At 41.1% G+C, this 14,779-nt stretch overlaps 1 protein-coding gene across 4 annotated transcripts in view; it reads right to left on the bottom strand.

Annotated features, from left to right (window-relative positions):
* Positions 1–14,779, bottom strand: part of MYO9A (myosin IXA) — a 177,673-nt gene that overhangs the window by 69,611 nt on the left and 93,283 nt on the right. For all 4 annotated transcript variants that reach the window (XM_073619113.1, XM_073619115.1, XM_073619117.1 and 1 more), the window contains 2 exons: positions 2,389–2,478; positions 2,176–2,298 (listed from right to left, as the gene is read on the bottom strand). In XM_073619113.1, coding sequence (XP_073475214.1) covers positions 2,176–2,298; positions 2,389–2,478 — 213 coding nt within the window. The remainder of the gene's footprint in view (positions 1–2,175; positions 2,299–2,388; positions 2,479–14,779) is intronic.

Raw genomic sequence — 14,779 nt, 5'->3', positions numbered from 1 at the left:
TCCCTTGGTCACTTGATAACCGCCCACGGCTTCCAATACCACTTATACGCTGATGACACCCAAATCTATCTGTCTACTCCTCACCTCACTCCTTCAGTCTCCTCTCACATTACTAACTTGCTAACTGACATATCAGCATGGGTGTCGCACCACTTCCTTAAATTAAATCTCTCTAAAACTGAGCTATTAATATCCCCCCCCCCCCCGCGCCCGTGCCCCCCTCCTCGTCTTTTCCATCAAAATCAACAATGCACTTATCAGTCCCTCCCCTCACGCCAGGGTACTAGGTGTAATCCTAGACTCTGACTTGTCATTTCAGCCCCAAGTCCAATCATTGTCAAAAGTTTGTAGAATTCACCTCTGTAACATCTCTAAAATTCGCCCCTTTTTAACAAATGAAACCACCAAGCTCCTCATTCACTTCCTTGTTATCGCTCGCCTTGACTATTGAAACTCCCTTCTCATTGGCCTGCCTCTCCATACGCTATCCCCTCTTCAGTCTATAATGAATGTTGCTGCCGGACTTATCCACCTTACCAACCGCTCAGTGTCTGCCAACCCTCTCCTCCAATCCCTACACTGGCTCCCAATCACCCAGTGAATTAAATTCAAAATACTTAGCACAACATACACAGCCATTCACAACTCTGCCCTGAGCTACATCACCAACCTTGTCTCCAAATATCACCCAAATCATCCGCTCCGCTCTTCTCAAGACCTCCTACTCTCAAGCTCTCTCATCTCCTCCTCCCATGCTCGTCTCCAGGATTTCCCCAGAGCCTCTCCCATCCTCTGGAACTCGCTACCTCCACTGGTCCGGCTATCCCCTACTCTTGCTACCTTCAGGCGATCCCTGAAAACTGATCTCTTCAGGAAAGCCTATCACATCTCCAACTAATCTTTTACCACTTCTATCAGCTCATTCCCCACAGTTACAACCTTTTCTACCACCTACCCCACCCTATTAGATTGTAAGCTCGTCTGAGCAGGGCCCACTTAATCCTCTTGTATTTTATTGTATTATAACTGTATTGTCTCCTTTTTATATTGTAAAGCGCTGCGTAAACTGTTGGCGCTATATAAAGCCTGTATAATAATAATAGTAAGGGAACTGTCGCAAACAACAACAGAGAAAAAGGGACTTATTTTCCATTTTGATTTTATAAAAGACTTTATTGCTGAGAATGCCTCCAAATTGACGATTTACCAGCATTTTCTGTTAATGTGACAGTTGTTACTGGGATAGCAAGTGAGAGTAAATAGACCCAAAAAGACAGAGCATTATAATCCTGAAAAAACTTCTAAGGCTAGCTATAAGTCTTCCTTCCGCAAAGCCATTGTGTTCTCCAGCAAGGGGGTGGGAAAAGCCATCCCCGATGGGAGAACACAGTGATTATTGCTAGTGGCTATAACAGCCACTAGCAATAATCGCATGTAAAATCTGATAGGCTGGTTGTATCCAAGTTGTTTGATCAATCAGCCTGCCCATACATGGTTCGAGTCTTGGCCAGTTCCTGCTGAACCGGCTGACATTCGAACAGTCTATGGCAGGCTTTAGGATGAGATTGGGTTCGGTCCAAATCCATGTTCAACCAAATCCAGAAGGAAGCAGTCAGTGCCGGCCCAATCAGCTGTGACCTGAGTGTCGCAGCACACACAAAGGGGAGGGGTGCTTGTGATATCATTGACCTAATATGGCCACACTGGGTCAATGACATTTTTCTTTGTTGGTTTTTGACATGAGCCGCCCTTCCATGTGCTCCTTGCTGCAAAGGCCAGTTACAGGTTGGGGTGGTTGCCATTTGTTTGTACTGTTGGTTAATTGGTGAGGAGATGCACTAGATGCCTTTGATGCCACTGTGCTATTGCTGGGTGTCCAGGGTGCCCCTGTACCTATAAGGAGGAGTGGGCTCACTCCAGGTATACCTGCCCTTAATCTATTCATTACTATATGTGCTCCATATATGATAAATGTGCAGGAGTTAGATCTGCAGTACACTGGGGTGCTTTGAAGTGGCCCTGCAGGTTACACATATATTTGCAAATGTGTGCAAACGAAACCCCTGGTTTTAATGTGAACTGTTAGACAGGACAATTCAGTTTGTTGTAGGCTGACTGGTAAGTAAGCTGGGAATTTTTCTTTGTTTTTTTTTTTTTTACATATTCTCAGCTTACCTGGCTTGCTTCATCCATTGCCTTGCTGTTGATGTTGAGAAGAGCATGGTTGATACGGAAGACGATCCAATCAAACAGTGCGCTGTAGAGAGACTTGGCCAAGGAGTCCCTTACTGTAATAGCCTGGAAAGGCACATAAAAGGGGTGGTAAATTTCTTCCCACATACAGCAAAACCTACAATCTTGGGCGACCGGATAAAAAAAAAAACTCACCTCTGGTAAACGATAAGGCAAGATGAGTTTCTCTCCAACTGTAACAGTTTTCCTTGTAATCAAAGCATCCAGTAGCATTTCTTCTCGCACCTGAAGTTTACATAAAAATATTACAATTTGTTATAAAGAGAAAAAGCCATTGGCCAGTCCAGCCAAAATTGAAATTTCAGTTATAAACTTAATGTTGAATTCACACATGGTGCGGGGACACTGTAAATAATAGCTTTGTGTATCCCATTCTCTCTGCAACGCAGCCCCAAGCTGCGCTGCAGCGTGAGGAGTAAAAAAAAAAAATGTAGACCTGCTGCATTTTATCACAGTGTTCTGTACAGAAATGCATGGCACAGTAGAGTGGCACAATGCATCACGCTGCTGTACAGCAACAGGAATGAAATGTACTTTTTTCTTTTTTACTCTTCACATAAAAAAACAAACAAAGAAGAAAAAAAAGGAGCTGTATGACGCAATGAATCACCACCACTCTGCCCCCTACTGCAATCGGAAAAGACTGCTGCCAAAAAGGTAAAGCACTCCGTCAGCTCTCTGTTCTAGTGTGAATTCACTGTAAGAAAATCTAACAGTGAGATATACTGTACCTTATGCATTTTACAGGCATGACCCTAAGCAGAGTCTTGCTATTATTTCCTTAGCAGAAAACATTCAACAGGAATAGTAAGACTCCTTGTAATGGCTATGACAGTGGGCCTGACAACTCTACAACAGTCTTCATGCAGGAGTTAGAGAGGACACACAAAGCTGGCGGGCGAGTTTTTTTTTTAATTTATATAGAGTAAAACTTGTGCTAAAAAGGAAAATAAAATACCAAAAACACAAATACCATAACATCTCCACACAAAGCAAGTGTGTGTTATCGAAGTTTGTTAAATGCAACCTAAACCAATTTTATTACTACAAACTGGGGGGGGGGGGGTATCATACTTTGATAGCAAACAGTAAATTATCTGTATGTGTCCATAAGACAGCTTTTGTTTTGTACACAGTAACTGACAGTGAATCTTCTGTTTGGCGTCACTTTTTAGATTCAGTCCAGACAGCAGAACGCCAAACGTGACTCTGAACGTGTAAAGGGAAAAAGCTGCATTTCTTATTAAAGTAAACTTATTGAATTGAAAATTAACAGTAAAACCACATTGCATAGCATGTCTTTTGTAGATGTAGACCATGGAGTAATATAAACATTAACTATGATTATTGGCACAACTTATACAACCAGCATATAGAAAATAAACAGACAGATAATTAAAGCCGAATTCCAGGAATTATACAAAATCAGCCCTTGCAGTGGGGTCCTCCCAAAGGTTAAAGTGGATGTAAACCCAATGTCATCCTTTCTAAACTACTGCCATAGGGGTTATCTATAAGGATATACATGCCTCCTGCATGTATCTTTACCTGTCAAATGTCTCCCCTCTGTCTGTTATGAGACTCGAAAAACTGCAGATTCTGTGGGTGGGTGTGTTGTCTGGAGCTCGGTGGGTGGAGTCGTGATGTCAGTAGACTCCCCGCCCACCTCTACACTCCCCTTGTCAATATGCATTTTCTCCTGTGTATTTCTAACTGAACTTCTGCTATGATCTCTAACATCCAGTGAAAAGACAGGAAAGTAACCACATGACTTCAGCATGCCAAATCATGCTGAGGTGTGGAACAGACAATCCTTGCAGAGCTGCTGAAGAAAGGAGTGGGAGGGAATTAAAAAATCATGCATGTCTTAGGCTAGTGCACGAGATGTAAATCACCTGTCAATCACAGCAAGGGGGAGGATTTGACAAAGTTTTTCTCTGTTTGTCAAGATTTATCTCACTGAACAATAAAAGAGGATTGCTCGGAGATGGATTAACACTCCGTGGCAAGACTGGGCTCAAATGATAGGAAATCTTATACTCTACAGCAGGTGTATGCAATTAGCGGACCTCTAGCTGTTGCAAAACTACAAGTCCCATCATGCCTCTGCCTCTGGGTGTCATGCTTGTGGCTGTCAGAGTCTTGCTATGCCATGGGACTTGTAGTTCTGCAACAGCTGGAGGTCCTCTAATTCCATATCCCTGCTCTACGGTATGATATTAAAATTTACATCCACTTTAATGCTTGTTTACCAATCCTATCTCCTGGGTCCAGCAGGCTCTAGTGTTGTTCTCTTCTGCCCAAAGCTCTAACCTGAGGTTGGCCCCTTGGCCTCATTATGCACGAGGAGGAGGCGTGCATGCAACTACAGCCCAAAGCACTTTAGGAGAGGCAGCAGCACTGGACTGATCACATGGATGAAAGGAGTCTGCAAGAGCCAGGAATAAGGGCAAGTATTAAACCTTATCCCTGAACAACTAGAATAGGGCTCTTTTCACACTGAGGCGCTTGTAAACTCCCAGTAAAACACTAAGCACTTTTGAAGAGCTTTTCAGGCGCTTTTGAAGAGCTTTTCATTAATTTCAGTGGAGAGAGGCGTTTTTTCACCACCCTGCCAGCGCACTGCCCCAGTGTGAAAGCATTCATCGATTTTAATGAAAATAGGTTTTCGTGAGCTTTTCAGCTTTTTTTAGCGTGAAAGCATCTCAGTGTGAAAGGGGTCTAAATGAGCATTTAACCCTTGATTAAGGCTTAAAACTAGCAAAACTCAAAATTCAGTATCTCAGAAAATTAGAATATTACATAAGACCAATTTTTTAATAGAGAAATGTCGGCTTACTGAAGTATGTCCATGTACAGTATAGTATGCACTCAATACGCTCCTTTTGCATGAATTACTGCATCAACGCGGTGTGGCATGGAGGCGATCAGCCTGTGGCATTGCTGAGGTGTTATGGAAGCCCAGGCTGCTATGATAGCGGGCCTTCAGCTCATCTGCATTGTTGTGTGTGGTGTCTCATCTTCCCAATGACAATACCCCACAGATTCTCTATGGGATTTAGGTCAGGCAAGTTTGCTGGCCAATCAAGCACAGTGATAGCATGATCATTAAACCAGGTATTTTGGCAGTGTGGGTAGGTGCCAAGTCCTGCTGGAAAATGAAATCAGCATCTCCATAAATCTGGTCAGCAGAGGGAAGCATGAAGTGCACTAGAATTTCCTGGTAGAGGGCTGCTCTGACTTTGGACTTGATAAAACACAGAGGGCCAACACCAGCAGATGATATGGCTCCCAAAATCACCACAGACTGTGGTAAATTTTGCATTTCATTTGGAAATCAAGGTCCCAGAATCTGGAGGAAGAGTGGAGAGGCACAGAATCCAAGTTGCATGAGGTCCAGTGTGAAGTTTCCACAGTCAGTGATGATTTGGGGAGCCATGTCACCTGCTGGTGTTAGTCCACTGTGTTTTATCAAGTGCAAAGTCAGAGCAGCAGAGCAATACCTGGTTTAATGATCATGGTATCACTGTGCCTGATTGGCCAGCAAACTCGCCTGACCTAAACCCCATTGAGAATCTGTGGGGTACTGTCAAGAGGAAGATGAGAGACACCACACCCAACAACACAGATGAGCTGAAAGCCGCCATAAAAGAAACCTAGGCTTCCATAACACCTCAGCAGTGCCACAGGCCGATCGCCTCAGTGCCACACCGCATTGATGCAGTAATTCTGAGTGTATACTAAACTGTACATGAGCATACTTTTCAGTAAGCCAACATTTCTGTATTAAAAATCTTTTTTTTATTGGTCTTATGTAATATTCTAATTTTCTGAGTTACTGAATTTTGGGTTTTCACTATCTGTAAGCCATAATACTCAAAATTAAAAAAAAAGAAATGCTTGAAATATATCACTCTGTGTGTAACACATCTATATAAAACATACAAGTTTAATTTTTTGAACTGAATTACTAAAATAAATTAACTTTTTGATGATATTCTAATTTTATGAGATGCGCCTGTAACAGGAAAGAGTTAAAGCAGTGTTCCAGCCGCAAATTTTTTTTTTTTTTTAACTGTAGCTGCTGACTTTCAATAAGGACACTTACCTGTCCTGGGAGCCCGCCATGTCAGCCCCCCCGAGGCCGATCCGTCCATAAGCTCAGGTGCAGGCGCCACCATTGTAACTAAGGGAAACCGGCCGTGGAGCCTTCATGCTTCACGGCCGGTTTCCTAATGCGCATGCGCGAGTCATGTTCTGATTGGCCCAGTTGTCTTCTAGGACACACACAAGTCCCAAAAGGCAGCGAGGGAGCAGGATGAAATGAAGCACTGGGCTCCGTCTGAGGTAGGATGGAAGTATACGCAGTACTTCATAAAAGGGAACAAAAAAAAAAGAATTATCCAAAAACGAGTGGTGGAGGCGTGGTCTTTCCTTTACGATAAAGTTGTAAAAGTGGGTGGAACTCCGCTTTAAAACCTCTATCAGATTACCTTTTGTTTTCCTGTCATGCTAGGAATATTTTGCTTCACTTTCTGTTCTGGTTATACAACAGAAGTGTGAGATAATCTCACCAAGGTGAGATTATCAACATTTGTCCTTGGTACAAGAGAAATAAAATCCTGAGTACACAGACCACAAAAAAAAAAGGCAGAGGAACCAAAGCTCTGGTACCAAACCTGCAGCCCCTGCAGACACAAATCTGTTTTTCCCTACTGAATTGTTATAGCAGGGACTTCTAGCAGTCTTGTGTAATAGGTTTTCACTCTCTGACTATCTCTTGTTTTATATCCACCATCTCTGACCATCTCTTGTATCCTGCCTGCTTTCTCTGACCATCTTTTGTATCATGCCTATAGTGGTTGACTGTATCCAGCTGTGTGTCATTTATGTGTGGTCCTTTGATGATGTAGAGGGCCACATTTGTTTTCTCATTCAGCCCATGGAATGGATTTCTCCATCCACCCTAAAGAGCCTGCTATTATAACTGAACAGTGACTGTATCTCAATGTTATATAAACAATTTTCCACCCAGCTCTGACGAAAGTCAATAAAAAAAAAAAAAAAAATTATATATATATATATAACACACACATACATACAGTGTCTCACAAAAGTCAGTACACCCCTCACATTTTTGTAAACATTTTAATATATCTTTTCATGTGACAACACTGAAGAAATACTTTGCTAAGTAGTGAGTGTACAGCTTGTATAACAGTGAATTTTCTGTCCCCTCAAAATAACTCAACACACAGCTATTAATGTCTAAACCGCTGGCAACAAAAGTGAGTACACTCCTAAGTGCAAATGTCCAAATTGGGCCCAATTACCCAGTTTCCCTCCCCGGTGTTATGTGACTCAGTGTTACAAGGTCTCAGGTGTGAATGGGGAGCAGGTGTGTTAAAGTTGATGTTGTTATCACTCTCACTCTCTCATACTGGTCACTGGAAGTTCAACACAGCACTCTATGGCAAACAACTCTCTGAGGATCTGAAAAAAATAATGGTTGCTCTACAAGAAGATTGCCAAGACCCTGAAACTGAGCTGCAGCCAAGACCATACAGCCGTTTATCAGGACAGGTTCCACTCAGAACAGGCCTTGCCATGGTTAACCAAAGAAATTGAGTGCACGTGCTCAGCATCATATCCAAAGGTTGTCTTTGGGAAAAAGACATATGAGTGCTGCCAGCATCGCTGCAAAGGTTGAAGGGGTGGGGGGTCAGCCTGTCGGTACTCAGACCATACACCACACACTGCATCAAATTGATCTGCATGGCTGTCGTCCCAGAAGGAAGCCTCTTCTAAAGATGACGCACAAGAAAGCCTGCAAACAGTTTGCTGAAGACAAGCAGACTAAGGACATGGATTACTGGAACCATGTCCTGTGGCTTGATGAGACCAAGATAAACTTATTTGGTTCAGATAGTGTCAAGCGTGTGTGGCGGCAACCAGGGGAGGAGTACAAAGACAAGTGTGTCTTGCCTACAGTCAAGCATGGTGGTGGGAGTGTCATTGTCTGGGGCTGCATGAGTGCTGCCGGCACTGGGGGGGCTACAGTTCATTGAGGGAACCATGAATGCCAACATGTACTGTGACATACTGAAGCAGAGCATGATCCCCTCCCTTCGGAGACTGGGCCACAGGGCAGTATTCCAACATGATAACGACCTCAAACACACCTCCAAGATGTAGTGCTAAAATCTTGTGAGCCACAAATGGGTTAATGCCTCCAATGTGAATAAATGAACCTAATTCAGCTGCACACACTAACCACGTTCCATACCGTGTATATGCCAAAAATAAATAAATATATGTGTATGCGCTAAAGGCTATAAATACGTGAACAAAGAATATAATAAATCTATACAATATTAAAAATTATTATAAATTATAAACAGTGTCACACACCTGTGAAGAAAGTGACTATAATCCACAATTGAATATATGAAAAATGGTAACATGCACCATGCAAAAAAATGTAAGAAAAAAAAAAAAAAAAAAAAAAATCCTTTAAATGATTAAAAAAAAACAAACACCTCCAAGATGACCACTGCCTTGCTAAAGAAGCTGAGGGTAAAGGCGATGGACTGGCCAAGCATGTCTCCAGACCTAAACCCTATTAAGCATCTGTGGGGCATCCTCAAAACGGGAGGTGGAGGAGCGCAAGGTCTCCAACATCCACCAGCTCTGTGATGTCATCATGGAATAGTGGAAGAGGACTTCAGTGACAACCTGTGAAGCTCTGCTGAACTCAATGCCCAAGAGGGTTAGGGGAGTGCTGGAAAATAATGGTGGCCACATAAAATATTGACACTTTGGACATTTTCACTTAGGGGTGTCCTCACTTTTGTTGCCAGTGGTTTAGACATTAATGGCTGTGTGTTGAGTTATTTTGACGGGACAGCAAATTTACACTGTTATACAAACTGTACACTCACTACTTTACATTGCAACAAAGTGTCATTTCTTCAGTGTTGTCACATGAAAAGATATAATAACTGTCCTGTTGCCATGGTAACAGATTAAATGACTTACAGAGACACCTATTCTAAGGCTTCAAAGAGAACTAAAAAGAATAATAAACTGACGAGCGGGACAACCTTGTGGACTATACCTCTACCTTTCAACCCTTTTTCTTCTTTCTCTTTCCTTTTCTCCACCTTACGATTAAAGCTCATTATCAGAATTTATTTGACCTATATACACTCTACTTGTAAACAATATGTATAGTAGGTATAAATCATTTAAATAACTACAAAAGTAACTAAGGAAATGATATATATCTTTAATTTAGGTTTACGTGAACCCAATGTTTAATATTTGAAATTTCATGATATTTACCTATATAAACCCTACTGTAAAACAATGAGCTTACTTTATAGATCCTTGTAAACTTACTTTATGTATCTTTATGTATCTTTCTAACATTGTATACTCAATAAACTTCTTTTGACAAGGAAAAGATATAATAAAATATTTACAAAAATGTGAGGGGTGTACTCACTTTTGAGAGATACTGTGACTGTGTGTGTGTGTGTGTCTATCTCTATCTATATAGAGAGATAAATAGAGATATCTATCTATCTATCTATCTAGGCTCGCATTTTGAGCATGTATGGTAGGTTTATTCCTTCCCTATGCTATATAAAAAAAAAAACAGAACTTTACCCTTGCATACACTTAAATATTCAGAACGGTGGACAATTTGTCTAATGTGAAAAGAAGTCTGTAAAGTCTTTGAAGAGATTGTAACAGAAATCTATGTAGCACTGTAATCTAAATTACAACCTGAGCTTGAACAGACAAGGGCTTCAGGCTAAAAGGTAACCTGACTAAAAGGGACCCTTCCCCCTTTAACTTCTATGAGTTCCATGTGCTTACCAAGGAATGTCCATTGACTTCTTTTTTTAACAACTACTGCCTTGTAGCCTCTAGCCAAGAATGCTGATAGCATGCCCAGATAAATATAAGTAATGCATATACAACATTTCCCTTTGTTTTACATCATTCTTATATAGGTGATCAGTGTTTGTACGGCTGCAGTGCTGTATGATAACCAAATTACATTACATCAAGCTAAAGTCTCAATGAAATCAAACTAAACTATGCTTTAAATCCAGGTATTAAGGCCCCTTTTACACTGGGGCGGGAGGTGCGTCGGCAGTAAAGCGCCGTTATTATTAGCGGCGCTTTACCGTCGTTTTAGCGGCGGTATTCGGCCGCTAGCGGGGCGGTTTTACCCCCTGCTAGCGGCCGAGAAAGGGTTAAAACCACCGCAAAGCGCCTCTGCAGAGGCGCTTTGCCGGCAGTATAGCCGCGCTGCCCCATTGATTCAATGGGCAGGAGCGGTGAAGGAGCGGTGTATACACCGCTCCTTCACCACTCCGAAGATCCTGCTAGCAGGACTTTTTTTCCCGTCCTGCTAGCGCACCGCTCCAGTGTGAAAGCCCGAGACACAGCAGCGGCTGTTTCGGGTCGGTTTGCAGGCGCTATTTTTAGCGCAATAGCGCCTGCAAACCGCCCCAGTGTGTCCAAACTCAGATCCTATAGGGACTGGCCGAAATTTAATCATGTGTGGGCTCCCCAGCTCAAAAGAAGAAGATTTTTAATCAACTTCTGTTAAAGGGACATGCAGGAAAATATTCTATTGAGCAGTGGCTGCAGCTGGGGGGGCTAATAGAGAAATCTGTTAGGAGAACGTTAACCACACACGTTTAAAATTTCTCTGCAAGGGCTGAACGAGAGAAGTCACTCAATTTCTTCATCCACCCAAACAGTGGCTGCATTGGATTAGCAGCAATCATTGATTGGCTGACAATTTTCTACATGGCTTGAATTTCAGCTGATTCAGCAGTAATCGGCCCAAATTCAAGCAGTGTATGGCCAGCTTAAATTTCAAGTTTTTGAAAAACCTGAAAGTGTTAGGCAGGCCATACATGGGTCGAATTTCGAAAGAATTTTCTTTCGAAAATCTTATCTAAGAATTTTCGTTCGTATTTCGCGCCATTAGTGGGTTGCAGCAACAGCCGATTTTTGTGCGGCAATCCAATTTGAGTAATCGGACATGTTGGAAATTTTTTGAAAAACAAACGATTTTCTAATCAATGATGGGAGAATTATGCGAGAAATGTAATCGAAAAAGAAATACGCATGTGCAAGAAAAATAAAATTCCCGGAAAAAAAAGAAGATTCCCGGCCAGAAGATTCTTTTCTGTAGCAACATGAGGTGAAATTGAAGGCTTGGTTGGTCGAATTTCGAAATCAATGGTGGCACCATCGGATCACAAAACGTACATATTTTCTGATTTTCAAGAGAAAATTCTTTCGAAATTCAACCATGTATGGCCAGTCTTATACTGTAAAAATAAGGGCAGCAATAAATAATCTTGATATGATAATATCTATGACCTAAATTTAAATTTATGTGGGTTTTTCAAATCTCCATTTTGCCAAAAAAAGTATTCAAAAATCTTGTTTTTTAAAAGTTTTCCTTGCATGCCATGCTTACAAAGTGGATTTTCACAAAAGCTCCCCATACACTTAAGTCTCGTACACACAATCGGATTTTCAGCAAACAAAGCGCCAGACTTTTGTCCGAAGGGGCGTGTGCCTGGATTTTGTCTTGCATACTAATGGTACACAATTGTTGGCCAACAAACACGAACGTATTGACGTACTACTTTGGAATTTCAGCTCTTGAGCGCCACCCTTTGGGTACATTCTGCTAATGTCGTGTTTGGTGAGCATTGATTCCGAGCATGCGTATTTGTACTTTGGACATTTGTGTGATGGACTTGTGTACGCATGATAGCAAAATCTGACAACAGACCGCTGTCCGCAGAAAATTTACTAGCCTGTCATTCAACACTTGTTGGCGGAAAGTTGGCCAACAATTGTCTGATGGAGCATACTAACGGTCGGATTTTAGGCAGTCTGTCAGCACACAACTGCCTGCCAAAAATTTGATCGTGTGTACGAGGCTTTAAATTTCTTTTGTTCAGGTGAAAGAAATCTGTAGGGCCAGTGTTCATTTCAGCATATTTACTAAGCTAAATGAAAATTCACTGAACACACTCCACTCTTAGTAAATTAACCCCATTATTTCAAGTTTCTTAAGTGGTGGAGAAGAAGCCAGAAAGCAGAATCTAAGCATTTCACATTTAGGAAACTGGATATCTGAAGAGAAAGTACAAGTTGAAGGAAACAGGAAAGCTAAATAAATACCATTTATGAAGTTGGCTACTTGGCCGACGCATATTTTGGCCTTACAGCTTATAACCACTTTTGCACCATTATATGTTTATGTGTTCCCATTCACACAGCAGGCCTACATTTTTTTTCACCAGATGATCCAAGCTGATTGCAAGGCTTTTTGAAGAATGTTAGAGTGAGCCTGTCCTAAGTCTGTCCTCAAGATGAAATACAAGAAGCCTAGTCTTTAAACCTTTAACCCTTTGTTAAGCCTCGTACACATGATGAAAATATTGGACGAATAATTGTCTTTTTTTTTGTTTTGTTTTTTGCATGCTAGGCTCATATCGAAAACGAAGAGGTTACTTAAAGTGTTTGTTACCCCAACAATTTATATTCCTGATATGTGCCTCCTGTACCATGTACTTGTATGAGAAAGTATCCTGTTCTCTTTGTATTGCTTCCTTTGTGTGAAATCCCTGGTGTTCCTGCTAGTCCCCTTGCTTTATTATTAAAAACTGACCCCACTAAGCAGGAGAACACACCATGGTCAGTTCTCTGGCTGTGCTGGGAACTCAGAGTGCTCTCCTCCAATGATCAGACTTGTCCTGACACACCCCCGCCTTTCACTGGGAAGCTCAGTGTGCTACTGCTTCTCCTTCCCCAGCTCTTCTGCAATTGAGAACAGAAGGAATGTTGTAATTTATAAAAAAAGGGAAAAAAAGGGAAAAAAAGGTATTGGTGATGTTTTTTTTAGATCTATACAAAAATGTTTTGCCTTTCATTTCTATTTTAAACTGAACGGGTTGTTTTACAAGGTGATCATTTACAATCACTTTAAGTTACGAAAATTCTCGGAGGACAGAACACAACTTCGAAAGTGATGTAATGTGTTGTATTGTATTGTAATGTTTTCTGTTGTTTCTGGGCATGCGTGGTCTTGGTCTTCCGATTTTTTTCAGACGAATACTGTACTGATTATATTAATATCGTACGTTCTGGTATTATACGAGAAAAATTTTCATGTTTGCCCCTTCGGATAACTTTGCATGAACTGTCGTGGTCGGCTCTTTAAAGCGGTGTACTATTGATCAGATTATCAGATAATTGCTCCGAAAACTGTATTTTTCGTCCGAATTTCTAATTGTGTTTACTAGACATTAGGTCAGACAGTGTTCAAATCTAGTTGCAATTAATAATGAAGGTCTGCCTACATAGTACAGACAGATAATTATGGCAAACACAGCTGCCCAGCCCCTCATAAACAAAGACAAACTAGTCAGATTTTTCCCTTTTGAAGGGTCCAGAATACAGAATCTTAAAATACAGGCTGCAATTTTTTTTATTTTTTTTTTTTGTTGTTGCTAAATTATGCTATGCAGATGGGGACATGTAACAAAGATAAGGTCGGTCTTATCCAATTGTGGCTGCAAAAGTGGAAATGTTACTAATATTATACAGGATTTATATAGCGCCAACAGTTTATGCAGCGCTTTACAATATAAAGAGGGACAGTACAATTATGATACAGTTCAATACAGAAGGAATAAGAGATACACATTAAATAAGCCATAGAGGTGGTAGAGAGCTTTAAACAATTCCCTTCCCACTCTCATCCTAAAGCAGCAGACAGAATGCATCATGGGAAAATACTACAACTAAACAGCATTCTCGTTAATGCTCCCAGATTATTACAGTATGCTAATGTGGGAGCCAGCTTTGCACATAAAAGGTTATGTGTAGGTTATTCATTACAGCAATCTGGGCCTGAAAAGAACAAAAGCATTTAAACATCTGGTGAAAAATACTGGATTCTAAAAACCAATGACACACATAACACATACAACGCAGATGTTTGAAAAGCTACCAGTTATCAGACACAAAGCACAGTTTAATCTCTGTAGCTTTATACAGTGCTTTCAGTGCATATCGTAACGGAAAAAAAAAAAAAAAAAAAAAAAAAAAAGCAAAAAGACCTGATAGACTAACAGACGCTAATTGTGAAAACGGCAACCTGGAAGGAAAGCAATGGAAACAGAAAGACTTATTACAGAACACCATAGACAGAGGATAGGTCTACACAAGGCCGAGGCAGCACTATCATGGCTGTGTTAAACATGCAAAGCACATACATTGGAACCTTTAGAATGAATTCAGAATGCAGGCATTTTTGCTGCAGGGAAACTGGAAAAGTGGAACAGATTTATGTGATAATGGAGCCCAACTTCAAACATCTCTATTAGATTTTATTTATGTTGAAAGGGGCGTCATGTTGCCAGAGGGGTTATACAAAGTTGACTTTATGAGGACAAAGTAAGGAAGGAGAGTTTCC

This window comes from Aquarana catesbeiana, linkage group LG03 (genome assembly GCF_042186555.1).
Source record: "Aquarana catesbeiana isolate 2022-GZ linkage group LG03, ASM4218655v1, whole genome shotgun sequence".
NCBI classification, from domain to species: domain Eukaryota; kingdom Metazoa; phylum Chordata; class Amphibia; order Anura; family Ranidae; genus Aquarana; species Aquarana catesbeiana.
The sequence above is the reverse complement of the archived record's forward strand: the minus strand, read 5'-3'. Positions and strand labels throughout refer to the sequence as shown.